At 40.6% G+C, this 18,527-nt stretch overlaps 1 protein-coding gene across 1 annotated transcript in view; it reads left to right on the forward strand.

Annotated features, from left to right (window-relative positions):
• Window positions 1-18,527, forward strand: part of IQGAP2 (IQ motif containing GTPase activating protein 2) — a 278,242-nt gene that overhangs the window by 174,396 nt on the left and 85,319 nt on the right. Inside the window, exons 11-13 of the mRNA XM_029942461.1 lie at window positions 775-935; window positions 6,115-6,239; window positions 13,482-13,645. Of these exons, the coding sequence (XP_029798321.1) occupies window positions 775-935; window positions 6,115-6,239; window positions 13,482-13,645 (450 nt within the window). The remainder of the gene's footprint in view (window positions 1-774; window positions 936-6,114; window positions 6,240-13,481; window positions 13,646-18,527) is intronic.

Below are 18,527 nucleotides of genomic sequence, written 5' to 3' on the forward strand. Positions count from 1 at the left end.
TGAGATGTTTATTTTGTTCTTAAAATAAGCCAAATCCAGAATTATAAATCCTACTTACCTTTACAAAAGATTTACTTCACATTCCTTCAAATATTCAGACCTCATAGTACATTTTAAAATCTCTACCCAGTTACTAAAAAGTGACTCAGACTAACATTTCTGGAACTAGAATCAATATTCTTGGCTTAACAATTTTGGTTTACTTTTCTGGGGTTATAGGTGACATTCTCCCCTCTCTTCCTTACTCTTAATTTAAACTGAAAACCGTTCTCTAAAATCTGACCCTCATACCCTAAGACCGTGCCAGCATTGTCTAATCCTTCTCTTAATTATTTGTAAGTCTGGGATTCTAAGCAGCTAATATAACTGGAGGGAATCATGTAGAGGAATGCAGATGTTTGTGGAATCCTAACCACTGATTGCCATTAACTCTGTCCCCAAAGGACAATACAGAAGTCTTTCACCTATTCTTTACAGCCGATGACAAATAGGTAGCCAATGAGCCCTCTTTCTCCAGGGTTCTCAAAATCTTTAATTTTTCACTGTTCTTTGAAATACGCATTCTAGAGGTGCCTGGGCGGTTGAGTTACCTAAGTGTTGAACTCTTGATCTCAGCTCAGGTTTTGTTCTCATGGTTGTAAGTTCAAGCCTCGCGTTGGACTCTGTGATGAACATGGAAACTACTAAAAAAAAAAAAAAATGCATTTTAAAACCTCATCACACACATGAGGTATGTAATTTGGGAAAATTTTTATTGCTTACATTTTTCAACAGAACTACTTGGCCCATGAGGAGCTCGTGATTGCAGTGGAAATGCTGTCTGCTGTTGCTTTACTAAACCAGGCCTTGGAAAACAATGACCTCATGTCTGTGCAGAATCAGCTCAGAAGCCCGACAATAGGTTTCAATAATCTGGACGAATCATATGTAGAACGGTAAGGGAACATCTTCCAGACCTCTTCTTAATGCAGAAATGTGTGTTTGGCAGATCTTGCAAATCAAAGAAAAGTTCTTTGCTGAAGAATTCCATATCTCTGTACTCATTTTCTAAAAAGCTGGTCTACTTTGAGAATCCTTCTACTATGAGTCCTTTTGTACAATCTTTCTTTTAGGGGGACAAAGAGTCTAAAAATGATTATGTTGTGTCTTTGACTGATTGACTTTGTCATTACCGAAGATTATGGGGTAGGCTAAAAATTAAAGAATTATTGAAAACATACCTTCCCTTGGGCGTCTTTCGGAGACAACTGAATGAGAAGAGTTGGAAGATACTTTAATAATGATCCAGTCCGATTCTTTTATTTTACTGATGAGAGAACTGAAACTGGATTTATGGACCCACAGTTGGGCAGTTGAACCTCAAACCCAATTCCTTTGATTGTTAAACCAAAAGAATCCTGAGACCACGGTGGGTTGTGGCATTGCATAACAATCTGTTTAGCATCTTCCATTTCATGTTTCTGAAATATGCTACTAGATAGTACTCTTGATAGTATAAAATGCTATAGTAGTGTTCTAGAGAGAAAATTAAGGGGCCAGAATAAGGAGCCCGTTAGAGATCCTATAAGACAAAAGACCAAGTCAAAAGGAGTGATTCTCTGTCCTAGATTCTTGTCAGCCACTAGGGGGAGATGTCTGCACAGGTCTTGACAAAAGTTCTTTTCAGGTCCTGATTCCAGCCGGAACTACTTAAATAGGTAGACTGAGTAATTTTCTTGGATCATGTACAGTTGTATAAGACAATTTAAAAGACTCTAGATTTTTTTTTTACATTTTTATTTTTATTATTGAGTGACAGAGAGAGACAGAGCACGAACAGGGTAGTGGCAGAGAGAGAGGGAGACACAGAACCCAAAGCAAGTTCCAGGCTCTGAGCAACCTGTCAGCACAAGCCCGAAGTGGGGCCCAAACCCACGAACCACAAGATCATGACCTGAGCCAAAGTCAATCACTCAACTGAATGAGCCACCCAGGCGCCTTTTTAGATTTTTTTTTCAAATACTTGACCACTTGTCTATGGAGAGAATGGCCCCAAAGTAGTAGGACAGAAGAGTTTCCTTTTTAGCCTTCTTGGAGATACTGATGGTCTTGTTCTACGTAAATTTGGCTACCTGGTTAATATGACTCCTCAGTCTGTTACCAAGGGAATTTATTTCTACCTCTACTATTTCCAGTGGCACCATTCTCTTCCCCAAGCTTAGAAACCTCACGTTCAACTTGTTTTCCTCAGCCCTCTGCCAGGGACCCTTGTGTCATGAACAGCCTGCTCATCCCCATCCCTGCCAGTGGCCAATCTGTGTGTGTTACTTCTGCACTATGTCCCCATTTCCCAGCCAGCACCTAATTTGATTTTTCACCTTTGCTTCTGTAATCACTTCCAGATTGGCCTCCTGTGTCTTTTCTGTCCTCCCTTATTCTCATCTAACCAGGCTCTTCTGCTTTCCCTCAGTGCTTATAGTGGAAGACAAAGCCAGTCACTTCCTTGTGAAGCCGACAGCCCACTGAGGCTCTAATGGGATGTCTTGGGGAGGTAATTGTCATGACTGTCCCGCAGATAGGGTATCTTGGCCACTGTCTTCTAAATAACCATGCTCCCTCCCTCCAGATCATCCATTTTGATTGTGAAAATTCCCCTCTGCCTCCCCAATTTACAAATAACCTCTTAAGGAAGTGACACACCGATCTGAGAATCACTTCTTCCCCTGTGGTTTTCAGTGTGGGCCTACAGATACAGCCTTAAGAGTTCAAGTATTCTGTCTGGAAACTTTAACAATTTGCTCATTTTTAATAGCCTTTTTAAAGTTTGACTTAAGCATTTTCCGGGCCAGCTGACTGACCAGGACCAACGTGAGATTTCAAGGTCTCCTTTGGTTCTTGTACTGACAGTTGTTTGGCCCCCAATGATCTTCCACAGCCTGGGCGTTCTACCTTCATGGTCACCTTTTTAACTGGGTTCTTGGAAACCCACGTTTAGAGGTTTTCAAGATGAAGAAACTCTGCTCTTTCTGGGCCTCACGCCATGGTTTTACAAGTTCTTCATAGCACGGGGTGCTGGGCAGGGCCACCTTGATGAATCAGACAGAGTGCCAACCCGTTTACCCTGGCTTCCACCCTTGGGCTGTGGTTTCCAAGAAAGACTTATTTGTCTAATGCTCACTAATATGCTGTTGGTATTGGCTCTAGGCATATGCCGTCCCAGATTCATTGTTCTAAATGGAGCTATAGTTACAATGCTCTCCATTTGTTCCTTGTTCCCGTCTGAATTAAGAACATACCCCTCACTGTAAGCGTGTTGTTTTGACCTTAGCTGTGGGTCCTCCTCCCCTCGTGTTTTGCACCTCACCCAAGCTAGATCTGAACACACTGTGGACTTTCTGGCCTGTTTGCTGCTGTGCATGGTGCTGTCCCCCCTGGGAATGGGGTACCAGTCCCTCGGGTGCCAGAGTGTGTCCTGGCATGCTCCGGGAGCTGCCTTCCCTGGATTATGCTTCCACAAATTATTTCCATCTTCTCCCCACCCCAGCTAATGTCATCTCTCCTGAGAACTGGCGTGAGGGTAGAGGAACTTAGCCCCAGAGCCACAAATAACCTGAGTCTGACTCTTGATGGTCTTGTCTCTTCATCTAAGCACAAAAGCAAAGCAGAAACACTGACTCTGCATCTGCAGAACAGTTGGGGACATTAAGTGCTTGGTTTGACACCTGTCTCCAGCAAGATGCTCCCACTTGCATCTCCTTCCACTTCTGCTTCCTTGGAACTCCGATTTTCTACTCTCCTAGACTGTCTCTTACAGCCTTTCTTGTACGTACTCTGCTTTTATGCCCTGTTTGAGTGTCTGTCTTCTTATCCACTGGGCTCAGAGCTCCTTGAAGTCCAGGCTGCCCCTTGTTCATCCTGACACCCCTGCATGTCTGCCACAGGCTTTGCCACATCGGTTTCATGTTAATAACCATTTGCTGAGCTGACTTAGAATTGTAATCTTCTCAAAGCTTCAGAAGTCCGTTAGAAATGCAGTGTTACTGGTCTGCCCGTAGCAGACAGTGTGGAGAACTCGAACAGGCTTGGAGAGGAAGGAATCAGCCTCTCTGTGGGGTGAGCTGCAGAATATTTCCTGTGGTTGGCACCTTCGTACTGGCTACTCATACTCACCTAGAAAGGCCGGTGGAGTTCTGCTGCCTTACTTCTAAAATCTCTTCCCTTTGGCCATTGTTGGTTCTTTTTGTTTCTAAAGAAACATTGCACAGTTGTGAGATTTTTTTTCTGCGTTCATCCTTAAACTTTCTATTTATTCCCATCAGATCATCATTTAGATGTTAAGCATGTGAAATGCCCATGAGGATTTTGTACTTTCTTACAGAATGGTCTCTGCCTACAAGGGATATCAACAAGTACAAGTTGACACTTACCCACTTTGTTATTGTATCCAGTATTATTATTTATATATTACTAGTACAGCAGAGTGTTTTCCTAGGCATGTAAAGGATGAAAATCTCAAACATGACAGTTGCCCAGTTTCAGGCCTGGATTTAGTGACCTCTCATTTGGCCACAGATAAAGGATCATCACCACCACTTCCTACATTGAATGATGTTTTTTCTTCCAAGCTACACTCTATAGAAGACACCTGAGTGCCACCTTGAAGCACACAGAATTTTGAGAAAATTGGTCACAGTCGGGAAAACAATTTTTTTCCAGAGTTTGTTTGAGAGGGAGTTTGGCCCTGTTAGCATCAAGCCCACTGTGGGGCTCAAACCCACAAACTGTCAAGTTATGACCTGAGCTGAAACCAAGAGTCAGACACTCAACTGACTGAGCCACCCAGGCGCCCCAGGAAAAGAATTTTAAACTCAATGTGATATTACTTTTTTAACCTCTGCTGTTAACAATCCAAAGATGCTACTCAGAAGTCAAAATGCATAGTGAATAAATATGTATGTAGAAGACTGGTCTTTATATCCCTGATGCAAATGCAAAAAACTGTTGAGTTTCTTTACTTTAAGCTAAAATGGCTCATGGTAGCTTATAGTTGCAACCTTGGTTCTGTGATTTTTAACTGAGAAAATTAACTATTGAGAAATAACAATTTCTTAATAATATATCATGGTGGATAATTTTTTTCCCTAAAATTTCCCCAAACAAGACAAGTAATTGAAGTGATTGACCAAACTGTACTTCCAACAGTAAGGAGGGTCAGAGGTCAGAAATGAGGAGTCAGAGCGCCATGGCAGTGACTGGATGCAGAGGGAGGTTTTGAGCAGGTGCTGGGAAGCCTCAGGAGAAAGGAACAGGTGCAGAGGGGTTTACAGTACTCTGATTCAACTCCTGTACCACCTTTTCAAGAAAATGTATATTGAAAATGTGTGTTACTCAATGGGATTTCTGGAATTGCATTTGTTTTATTTTATTTGATTCCTCGGTGGGTACATTAGTCCTCAAGGTAACCCAGCTGTGTTAAGTTCTGGGTTAAAGTTCTCTAAAGCTAAGATTTTGGAAGGAACAAGAAAAATAATGAAAAGAACCCTTGATGGGAATATTGAGAACCATGGTAGTTCTGAATTTTACCACATCAAAGTTATCTTGGGGAGTCCTGGGGGGCTCAATCAATTAAGCATCTAACTCTTGATCTCAGGTTGTGAGTTTAAACCCACAGTGAGCTCCCCACTGGTCATGGAGCCTACTTAACAAAAAGATAAAGAGAGAGAGAAAGAAAAGAAAAGAGAAAGAAGGAGAAAAAGAAAAAGAAAAAAGTTACCTGGACACTGAACAGAGCCAAAACATGCAAAGCCAAGGAAAATTAGTGATGGAGGGGAAAGAGCAGTGTCACAGAGTTGAGAACTTCAAGGGACTTTTTGTTTGAGTGGAGTATGAGGTTGGATTTTGAGGCACTTCCATTAAATAGCATTTGTACATAAAGTATCTTTAAAGAAAAAAACCATTTTAATATAAGTGAGCTTGTTGTCTGTTCACAAAGCTGTGTAAGACCATTTCATGTGCCTTTCTCCTTTTTAAGCTCATAGCGTCTACTTTTTTGGCCCTGTGCCAAATTTAAGATGCACGAGATGAACAAAAAAGAAATGTCTCTGATGAGTATCATGATTGTCTTCTCTTCCACAGTTACACAAATGCACTACTCACCATGAAACTGGAAGCCTTATCCCAAGGGCAAGAGAATTTAAGCTGGAATGAAATTCAAAATTGTATAGATACGGTGAATATTCAAATTCAAGAAGAAAATGACCGTAAGTATAGAACACATTCCTTCTCTTAATATAATAGGAGAATAAGGTGTCTGGACTGTTTAGTTCCCTAGATTAGAGATGCAGATTTTTGCTCATAGAGTCATAAGTGAGCACACTCTCTTGATGTGCATATATACATTTATATTATTAATTTTATGCTTGTAATACTATATCAACACATATATATTACAAAGCATACATAAAGAGACATTAAAGGATGGAATAAAAATATGTAAATAGAAGTCCTCATGTTTTCTTATTCATACTTCACCAATGAATACTCTAGATAACTCCATTTCTTTAAATTTTTTTTTAATGTTCATTTACTTTTTTTAAGAAAGAGACACAGCATGAGTGGGGGAGAAGCAGAGAGAGAGAGAGACGGAATCTGAAATAGGCTCCAGGCTCTGAGCTGTCAGGGCTTGCACCCATGAACTCTGAGACCATGACCTGAGCCAGAGTTGGACGCTTAACTGACTGAGCCCTCCAGGCACCCCAGAACTCAGTCTTTTAGATGCTCAACTTTATTTTGACCTTTCGTTTGGGTGGCTTTTTGAAGTCTGAACATGTTCCTACCTGAGGAAGAAATTGGAACATAAACTAGCCATTGCTTTAGGATCACAAATCATGATGATTCACTGTGATCTAGAAATTATGAGCTACCTGCATGAAAGTGGACAACCCCAAGAAGACATGCCCTAAAACATGCTTTCTTGAATATCTGCTTGCTTCCTTATCATTTGCCTCTTGCTTACAAAAACAGAGTGAGGACTGAAGAGCTATATTACTCAGCACTCAGTGTAGTCACTGCTTTTCTCTAGCATGAACTATCAAATTCAAGTTCCAAGTGGTCTGTTCCATCATCAAAACAAACTACCACCATCATCTTTGGCTTCATCTGAGTTGTTTGATTTGTCAGCAACATTTAGGGGGTTTTGTTGTTGTTGTTGTTGTTGTTTATTTTTGAAAGCAAAAGAGAGCGTGAGCAAGGGAGGGGCAGAAAAAGAGGGAGACACAGAATCTGAAATAGGCTCCAGGCTCTGAGCTGTCTGCACAGAGCCCAATGTGGGGCTCAAACTTAAGACTGCAGGATCATGACCTGGGCCAAAGTTGGACGCTTAACTGACTGAGCCACCCAGATACCCCAGCAACATTTAGATTAACATCGCTGATGTCAGTCACCTCCCTTCTGTCCTCCATCTTTGACTTGTTGTTCTACCTTATTCTAAATTTGCTGACAGAGTAGGCAAATAGTTCTCTCACACGTTTAGGCTGTTCTAGTACGTTTTGGTGAGGTCCTAGGTCTGGTGTTCAAAGGCACAATCTAACTTTGGGATAGTAAAATCCCTCTTGAGGTAGAGTTTTTTGACTTTGTTATTTAATTGCATTTGCATAATTTTCTTTGCTTTCTTTACTATTTCCTGTGAGCACTGTGTCCAAAATCATGGCAGGGTCTGATTTTGTTGTTGTTGTTGCTGTTAAACATCTTCCTCCAGGTCCCTAATAGATGACGTGCATGGACGTGCACTGCCTAGACAGCATACTCACACATGTGCCACTCTACATGTGCAGCCACTTGCTTCGTTTTGTCCTCTTTAAGTTGTTTAAAATGCCTCCTCTTTGACCACACAGCTTGCTGCTGCATCTCTACATGTCCTTTGAGACATCTTGGAACCCCTGCAACCGGATGGCTTGCACACAGCCCGCTTAGCTTTTTTCTGACGTTGCCTTGTTTGCTGGTGGTTCTTGCCAGATGTTAGTCAAGAGGGAAGCACTGATGTGAGCAGATGTTTGATATCATCTGGTCTGGAGGAACACTAGTGTGTGTCCTGTTACAAAGTTCAGTTCCCCTGCCCCCTACCCCCCTGCCCTGCTCCTTGACTCCCAGCTGCACACTCTTGAGTTTCCTGCAGCAGTGGTTTGAGTGCTTTGGCTAATGCAGCTCAGGAGTAGGACTCTTGTGTTTGGGTAAGCAAAACAAAGAGTCAGGTCCCATCTTTTTTTCTCATTTTTTCCTAGTTTTTACCGGCAATATCCACAGTCCAGACCTTTGGTAATTTCTGTATGTGTGGCTTTTACAGCAAAGATGCGTTAGTTTTCAGTGCTAAGTGGTTTTACTTTTACTCTCATTCTGGATATTAATTAAAAAGCAGGATGGATGACACCATTTTTGTTGCAGACTATCCAATAGCACTTTTGTTCTTTTCAGGAAAAGAAAAACAACTTACATTTGTATAACTTGAAAAAAAGAATGGTTTTTTGGTAGACGGGTGTTATATCTAGCAGAACTATCTTTGAATTGGTGTGGAGTTATCTGTCTGGGCGTCTGCCCTACGGCTATTTCCCATGGGCTGTACATCATATGACCATTATCAGATTTCCTATGATTATCGTGTCATGAAGGGCATATGCCATAACCACAATAGTTATTTCAGAGACTTCTTTATCAATTTCTTTCTACAATTTGGACAACTCAGTGCAGAATATTTAATTTCTCTGTACTTCGATTTGCTTTATTAGGCCAAACTGCAGTATTTTTGTTCAAAGTTCTTGAAATCTTGAGTTTGATATCCTCTATTTATGTAATTGCTTTAAAAGCTACGTAAAAATATACGCCATTGTGAACAGACATAAATTGCACAGTGTAGTAATTAAACCATCCCAGAGAGCTAAGGATTTTTTCATGCACACCTTGTAAGTGCATTACCCTTCCTACCCCACCCCTGCCACACGTTTCAAGGTCTGAATTGTGATGTGAATAAGGTATGCAGCCAATGAGAAGTGATACAGGTGGAAGGTGAATTTAATAGAGAAGCTGCTAAATGCATTTCCTCAGACTTGGGTGCTCTTTTGACTTCTTGGAAAATTTACTTTTTCCAGTAGAGCAAGAGAGGAGCATCATTTTAACAATGTAGCCTAAACAAGGTAGTTTTCTTCCTTTGAATTTTTGCTTTTTTAATTCAGTAGTACCCTTCTTTGTAGGTTACCTCATCTGCTATCTCAAATACACGACCTGTAAGAGAATGCTCACTCTCTCACTGGACTAGAACATTATAGTCTCTGTGATGGTTTAAACAAGTGGGTCCTGGACTGACGCTCAACAGTGGGATTTTCCCTTTTCTTCTAAACAGAGGAAGTGATGTATATGTGCCCTGGGGACTTCTGGGTAGGTGTTACAGCTCTTGTGAGGTCATTTACTATGACCTCAGTAGCTTGTGTTCTTAGAAACATACCAAACAAAAACTTAAGTAATTTCAACCAGGTCAGCTGGGATGCACGCCTTCCCAGGTGATTGGCCATTAAGAACATACATTCTCTTTCTCAGACATAGTTCTGTTAAGATCATTTTTGGATGGGGTGTTTAAAAGTATTTGGAACAGACTACCAGGGAATGATATGAAGTACCCATGCTCTCCAGGTTGCAACTACTGCAGAGTAAAATGATAATACCTGGTATGTGGATAGTACTTAGACTTTGCTGAGTTCTTCCCCTGTTTTCAGATACTGTAACTTGAGCGTTAAGGAAGAAGCATTTTTGTTTTTTTTTCAAATATGTTTAAGTTAGAATCTCGCATAATTTCTAGGCATTTCAGATCATCCCTTTTCTTCTACAGATAAATCTTTTCACACTTGACGTTCTTAGGGGTCATCTATTCAGGAGATGTTTAGCTAAAAATTTTACCTTCATTTGAACATCAGGATGAAGCTACTTCTTAAAAATTATAAGTACTTTATTCCATAGCATATCACATTTGTAAAGTGAGTTACGATTGTGTTTGAAAAATAACTGACAGAATGAGAAACAATAAGTTTGGCTTTGAGAATATTTTCTAAGCTTTCTGCTTGTTAATGTTTATCTCCTTTCCTAGTTCTTGTACAACAACACTAACCTGGGAAGCGAAAAAAAAAACCCTTGTGTGTCTTTGTGTGTGTGTATACAGTTGACCCTTGAACAGCATGGGTTTGAACTATATGAGTACACTTAGGTGGATTTTTTTTTTATCAGTAGAGTACTGTAAATATATTTTTGCTTATGATTTTCTTAACATTGTCTTTTCTCTAGCTTACTTATTGTGAGAATACATGTTATTTGACTGGTATTGGTAAGGCTTCCAGCCAGTAGTAAGCTATGATTAGTTAAAATTTGGAGGAGTCAAACATTATACCTAAATTTTTCACTGCACAGGGGGTTGGTGCTCCTAACCCCCACATTGTTCAGAGGTCTGCTGTATATAAGTATATTCTTGAATATACTATAGTACTTTATGACTGATTGATTGTTGATTTTTAATAATAAAGTAGTACGGAGAACAGACCTCCCAATAGATAGCCTTCGCTGGAGTTGCAAAAACTTGCCAAATTCCATGATTTTGCTCTGTATTTTTCTTTCCTGGACCTTCTAGTCTGTTTCCTAAGATCCTGTGGTATGATGGAGGTAGTAGGAGGTTGAGCTGATGGGTATGGCTAGTCTCCTTTTGGCATAGCCATGGGTTAGGGCTCCAGATGTTATTTTACCAGGGGGTAGAAACAATTTGCCGTAGTAATTACCCATACTTGAACCTTAAGAATACCCTAAAAAACATGGCTATGTTAATCTCTAGGGGACCTACTGATACTTCCCAACTATATGTAGCTACTTCAGTAATTAAAATTAGATAAAATTAAAATTTAATTTTTTCAGTCATACTAGCCACATTTTACTTGCTTAATAATTACATGTCACATATTGGACAGCCCAGACAGAGAACATTTTCATCATCACAAAATGTTTTCTTAGACAGCATTGGGCTGTATAAACCTGGGAATTCAGTCTGCTGTTACTACAGGGTATTGTTTGATTTAGCATTACCCCTGTTTTGGTACCCTTTACAGAGTGGGAAAGTCATCTTAAGAATAGAATGTGTATCCAAACTTCTTTCTACCTGAAGGTTCTTCCTGTACATCTCTGCATCAGACTTCCCAGCTGTGCTATTCTGTAGTTCTTCGCTCTGCCTCTAAGTGAGGTTTACAGCAGGAATTAGCATCTCGCCTGCTACTTGTATGTAAAGTTGTCCTCCCATTTTATAATACCTTCATTGAGATATAATTTATACACCATAAAATTGACCCATTGATTGCTTTTATGGTGCTTTTTGGATTTAAACAAAATTTTAATGTCTTTTATTTATTTTTGAGAGACAACGCGAGCAGGGAAGGGGCAGAGAGGGAGGGAGACACAGAATCTGAAGCAGCCTCCAGGCTCTGAGCTAGCGGTCAGCACAGAGCCCAACACAGGGTTTGAACCCATGACTGTGAGATCCTGACCTGAGCGGAAGCCGGCCACTCAACCGACTGAGCCACCCAGGCGCCCCCTTTTTGGATTTAAAAAGTTGTCGTACCATCACGCTCTCTAAATTCAGAACATTTTCATGGCCCCAAAAAGATACTTTGTACAGTCTCTCTACTTTTTTTCTCCTCCCATGTCCCCCACCCCCACCAGCAACCACTGGTCTAGCTTGTTTCTATAGATTTTCCCATTGTGGATATATCCTATGACTAGAATAAGATATGAGTTTGTATGTGAACCTGTGGCTCCCTTACATGTATAGACCTAGAAGTAGAATTGCTGGATCAGATGGTGGCTTTATGTTTCATATGTTAAGAAACTGCTTGTTTTCCACTATGACCGTACCATTGTCTATTCCCACCAACAATGTGTGACAGTTCCAATCTCACTGTATCCTCCCTCTTGTTATTGTTTGTCTTATTTTTATTGCCATCCTAGTAGGGAGGAAGTGGTGATTTGGATGTGCATTTTTCTAATAACTCATATTGAGTATCTTTTCACGTGACTATTAGCCATTTGTATATCTCCCTTAAAGAAATGTGGTCAGGGCGCCTGGGTGGCTCAGTGGGTTGAGCATCCAACTTCGACTCAGGTCATGATCTCACAGTTGATGGCTTCGAGCCTTGCGTCAGGGCTCTGTGCTGACAGAGCCTGGAGTCTGTCTTCAGATACTGTGTCTCCCTCTCTCTCTGACCCTCCCCTGCTCACACTGTCTCTCTCTCTCAAAAGTAAATGAAACATTAAACAAAAAAAAAATTTTTTTAAGTTGTGTGTCCAAGGTCTTTACCCATTTTAAATTGGGTTTTCTTATTGTTGAGATGTAAGAATTCCTTATATATATGGTATACATGTATATAAGGTATACAAGTCTATTAACACATAGAGGGTTTGCAAGTATTTTCTCCCAGTCTATAGATTGCCTTCCATTTTTCTGGTGTCCTTTGAAGCATAAATATTCAAATTTTTACATCTTATTTATTTTTTTTCTTTGTGTTTCTGACGTCACAATTAAAAAGACCACGTAACCCAAGGCCACAAAGATTTACTCCTATGTTTTCTTCTAAGTATTATATAGGTTAAGCTTTTACTCTTAAGTCTATGATCCATTTTGAGTTATTGAGTTATTTTTTGTGTGTAGGATCCGATGTAGAGAGTCCAACTTCATTCTCATGCATGTGGTTGTCCAGTTCTCCCAGTGCCATTTGTTATAGAGACTTGTACCTGTTGAGTTGTCTGGGCAGTCTTGTCAACAATCAATTGCCCACAACTGTTAGGGTTTATTTCTGAACTCTAAGTTCTTTTCCATTGATCTGTACATCTATCCTTAGGCCAGTACCGTGCAGTATTGATTAACTGTAGCTTTGTAGTAAGTTTTGAAATTGAGAAGAGAACTCTAATTTTGTTCTTTTTTCAATGCTGCATTGGTTATTCTTGATCCCTTGCATTTACATGTGAATTTTAGATACAGCTTGTCAATTTCTATTTGAAAGAAAAATGTAGTTGGGATTTTGGTAAGAATTTCACTGAATTTATTGATCACTTTGAGGAGTATTTCCATCTTAACAATATTGTTTGGATCCATGAATATGAAATAATTTTTCCGGTTATTTAGGTCATCTTTAATTTTTTTCACTGGTATTTCTTAGTTTTCAGTGTACACTCATGCTTCTTTTGTTAAATTTATTTCTGTTTATGCTTTAAGTAGTTATAATGTATTTGTGATTAGAATCTATTCCAAATGGAATTTTCTCCTCCATTTTATTTTCACACCATACGCTGAGTGTGTGTCTAAATACACACTCTACATTTTTCCACATTGACCTTGTATCCTGCAGCCTTAGCTCTTTCTCATAGGTGATTCTAGAGAACTTACGATGTACTGTGACCTAAGACGAAAACTTCTTTTCTTTTCCTAGGAATCGTAGCTATAGGGTACATCAACGAAGCTATCGATGAAGGAAATCCTTGGAAAACTTTGGATACTCTGCTCTTACCTACTGCTAAGATCAAAGATGTGGATCCCGAGTACGCCCAGCACTACCAGGATGTTTTACACCATGCTAAAGCGCAGAAAGGCATGGTGAGTAGTAGGTTTGTTGCTTTTAAGTTTACAGACTGGATGGGAGAGAAGGGCTGAGAGGGAGGATTTTCTTGATTCATTTTTCCTGCAGCTTATGAGCTGCTTGCCCCAGCAGCTGCCCCTCGATCAAAATGGAAATAATAGGGCTATTTTTATCCTGGTGTCAAACATGAGCAGGAAGCTGGCTCCAGAGCTAATGACTATGTCTCCCTCCATGGAAAACTCACTGGTCGGTGAGGTCTTATTCACATTCCAATTCATTGGCTATTTACTGAGCATATACTGTGAACATAGTGTTGTGTACAGCATCTGGTAGAGGGGAAAAGGGTACAAGGAACACATGACATTTGAAATTCTCTGTCCTTATCCTTAAAATGCTTAGAAACTGAGAGAGTGGGCATTCTTATATAGAATAGTTAAATAAGAGTAGAGATGAGGATGTGACAAAGGTCAAAATGAGGCATGCACAGGGTGCTTCAGAGACCGTGGATTTCTGTGGACTAGAGTCCTAAGAGGAGTGGTCATGGGAACAGCACAGGGGCTGCACCTGGAAGGGAAGGAGGAGCTGGCTAGGCGGGCGGGGAATACAGTGCCAGGCAGGTGGCAGCACGGTTTGTTCTCAGCACCGGAGGAGCCTCACTGGCCACAGTCCCCTTGAAGAGCAGAGGGCATTTTCCCATGCTGCACAGCTTAGACTGATGTTAAGAGGAATTCCACAGTTACTGGCCAGTGTTGGAAGGGTACTGGGTGGTGAAGCTTATGACCTGTTATGACCTTGAGAGTGAGAGAGAGGCTCCGTGGAACCCAAGCCCCTCACAGCTGCCGTGCCTCCGGGTGCAAGCCAAAACCTAAAGGGGTGGAGATCTCCTTTGTATAGGGCTTCACAACCCAGAAATGGCCTCATCTGAAACAAGAAAAGTATCTCTGATTAGAGCAAGCATTTATTGAGCACCTGCTGTTTGCCAGGCATGATATTAGGTACGTGTATGCATATCGTCTCCTATAATCCTCATAATAATCCATAACAGCTGTGTGGATTAAATGTCATTATCATCATTTTATGGATAATGAAACTTAGACTAAGTAATTTTTGCTGAACTATCCAAAAAGTAATCAGTTCTACAACTATGCTCTGGTCCATTAGTTTCAGAAACCTTTATTATTGTACATTAAGACAGATGGGAGAGGATGTTTCTTGCTGACCCCAAACAATATAAATATCCTTCAAGAGGGGCCCAATTAAATAAGTTGCACTGTATCCATATAGTGAAATACTCTGTGGTCATCAAAAAAAATGAGTAAATCTATATTGGATAATCTTCAATATGTATATTGTTAAGTAAAAAAAAGATGTTTCCACATGCCTGAAAATGGGATCCACACTCATAATAAACATGCTTGCATGAGTATAAAACACTTCCAGAAAGAAGCGCCTTCTGGAAGGTGAACTGGAAGACTGGTGTACATGGGAGACCTTTTTTTTTCCCTCTGTTTTTGTGCTGTTGAGATATTACTTTTTTACAGAGTATATGTATTACATGATGAATGTTTCTAAACTTAAAAAAAAATGTAAACAATTCACAAAGGGCCAAGATTCCCCTGAAAACTTAGTTTCTGGATTAGCACCTACTGCCCCAATTGAGGTGTTCCCCTTCAAAACAGCTCATTTCACTGAAAGCTCCTAGAAATATTTTGGCATAATGTAGGAAGTATTGACTCTGGCAAAGAGAAGTGAGTCGTGAGGGAAGAAGAAAAAATATTTAAAAAAATTTTTTTTAATGTTTCTTTACTTTTGAGAGACCGAGACAGAGTGGGAGCAGGCGAGGGCCAGAGAATGAGGGAGACACAGAATCCAAAGCAGGCTCTAGGCTCTAAGCTGTCAGCACAGAGCCCAATGTGGAGCTCGAACCCACAAACTGTGAGATCATGACCTGAAGCTGAAGTCGGACACTCAACCAACTGAGCCACCCATATGCCCCCCAAAAATATTTTTAATATAAATTCTGTACCATATATTATCTATGCAAAAATATTTTTGATAAAAATTAACATGTATATGTTTATATGTGTGTGCATATGATTTACTTATATGTGTTATATGCATATGCACATACAATCATATGTACTATCAAACTGCCTCATTAAAGGTGAAGAAAAATATCCCCCAGGGCGGGGACTCATGTGCTGTCAGCCTTCTGATGGGGATGGCAGCAGCCTTGCCACACCCCTGCGCTGTAGGGGCGCCCTCACATTATTCTTCTTCATCTGGCCCTCCTACACCTGTGCTCATAGGCGCCCTCTCATCTGATAGGAAGGAATGTGACTGTTAAATAAAAAACAGACCAGTAAATAGGAGGGTGAGACTGAAACCCAATCCTTGTCTCCCCACACCCCACAGAGGGGAGAATGGGGCTCCGCCTGCCGTCCCCATGATGGAGCCATGACTGTGGCACAAGGCACACTTGTCAGCATTGGAAGATAAAGTTACTTCCTTTGGGGACAGGAAGGCACCATTCCAATACTGACTTTGTCAAAATAACCAGAGAATTTAGTCAAGTCCCTCGATTTCTCTATACTTCCATTTCCACATGTGTAAAATGGGTATAATAGTGTCTATCTTATGGTGAGGGTTTAATAGTAATATATAGATGTAATAAAATGTAGTATGTTTACATACTTATATTTCTATATATTAACGTACAATCATATATAATTACATTAATTGTGCATATATACGTATGTTTGAGTGTTGAGCATTTTGTATGGAGCTTAACACCCAAAAAAATATATTGAAATAATGTAGTTAATATTCTTGTGGGTGCCAGCGGTTGCCCAGATCAGGGCTGAGTGATGTCTGTGTCACAAAGTCCTTACTAGACACAAATTATTCCATCCACAAACCACAGGTGGGATCTTCTGGATGCAGGATAGAGATAGACGTAGGTTCCTCTCTGCCCACAACCACATGCGGTTTGTCCTTGAGGTAAGCCTGACTCCACAGATCTTTCCTAGGCTGGCTATGGAAGTCCCTTCCAGCGCATTCCAACCTAATAGCTTTAGGTCAAGACAGAGTGCCATAGGACCTTGCCAGGAAACTCAGAAGCCTTTCTGAGTCTCTACACTGTGCCATCTGTCTGTCAGGCTTGCTTCCTTCTTTTTCTTTTTTAATGTTTTTATTTTTTGAGAGAGAGAGAGAGCATGAGCAGGGGACGGTCAGAGAGAGAAGAAGTCATAGGATCTGAAGACAGGCTCCAGGCTCTGAGATAGCTGTCAGCACAGAGCCCAACACAGGGCTCGAACCCACGAACCATGAGATCATGACCTGAGCCAAAGCCGGGGACTTAACTGACTGAGCCACCCAGGTGCCCCTGTCAGGCTTGCTTCCTAAGTGTAAGAGCGGTGGCTTCAGTAGTGGAAATAGAGCATTAAATATGAGCCTAAGGAATGGGTTCTAGCTCAGGCTAGAATTAAACTGCTTTATCCTATAAAACTAGGACCTTGAATTATACTGGCAACAGCTAACAGATGTAAAACATTACAGTTCCAAGCAGTAAATCTGATTCGGTTTACTTGCTATTTTTAAACACCATTTTCTTTTTTTGCCCATTAATTGTGAAGCTTTTTTTTCTCCACCTGTTTTTTCCCTGGGAAAAAAACAGATTCTTTTGCTTATCTGAGGAGGTCTATGTGTATGTGTCTGTGTGTGGTTTCTTGTTTTCTTTTTCATTTTTGAGAGAGAGAGTGGGGAAAAGGCAGAGGGAGCAGGGAGAGAGAATCTTAAGAAGGCTGCATGCCCAGCAGGGCTTGGTCTCATGACCCTGAGATCATGACCTGAGCTTAAATCAAGAGTTGGACACTTAACTGACTGAGTTACCCAGGCGCCCCATCTGTGTGTGTTTTTTTTAACCTTTATGGTTTGGATCCCTGGAAGTTGCGGTTGTATTTTGATGGAGATGATTCTGTGTCTTGCCTTCCCAAGATCTGGCCTTGAAAATAATAGAAAAAAGTTAAATTACTAGTATTGCCAGTATAAAATAAAGCTTGTGTGGAAGTGTACAGCTATTAAAGACCACACTGGAGGGACACTGGGTGGCTCAGTCGGTTGAGCATCAACTCTCCAGGATAATGGGATTGAGCCCTTTGTTGGGCTCTATGCTGAGCGTGGAGCCTGCTTAAGATTCTCTCTCTCTCCATCTCCCGTTTCCTCCTTTCTCCCCTCCATGTGTTCTCCCCCTCCCCTCTCTCTCTCAAATAAAAAGAATTTTTTTAAAAAAGATGACGGTGGATAACATCCTGCATGGAACTGACAGCCAGTTTTATCAAAGATTGAGGACAGTGATTTAAGTTGCTGAGAATTCTTACTCTTCGTTAATAGTGTTTCAGGTGGAACCCTGTACAGGCCCCAAGTTCCCTTTGTCTCAGGAGAAAGGCTGGGTAATGGGCACGTTGGCACATACTTAGCAGAAAACGCACTTTCTATATCTGTTCTCCAGAGGCAGTGAATTGTGAGCTATTTCAAAATCAAAGGCTTTCCTTGAGACTTGACAAAATAGAACCCCCAAAAGAGTTCTGTTTTTGCTACATACATATTTACTACATAAGAGTTGTGTGCTTTTAACAAGTGAATGTTACTACATTTTTCCTCTATGTAAAACTGTATTACACATGATGACTTTTTTTGCAGAAACCATTTCCTTTCATTGAAGTTTCTGTCATCTTGAAACTTATTTTAGGTTCTTATTCTTTTTTAAGTTTTTGTTTTAAGTTATCTCTGTATCCAACTCAGAACCCCAAGATCAAGAGTCACATGCTCTACTTGCTGAGCCAGACAGGTGTCCCTAGATTTCTTTCTCTTGCTTGGTTTCTTGTTTAACTGATTTTT

The sequence above is a fragment of the Suricata suricatta genome, chromosome 6 (genome assembly GCF_006229205.1).
Source record: "Suricata suricatta isolate VVHF042 chromosome 6, meerkat_22Aug2017_6uvM2_HiC, whole genome shotgun sequence".
NCBI lineage: Eukaryota > Metazoa > Chordata > Mammalia > Carnivora > Herpestidae > Suricata > Suricata suricatta.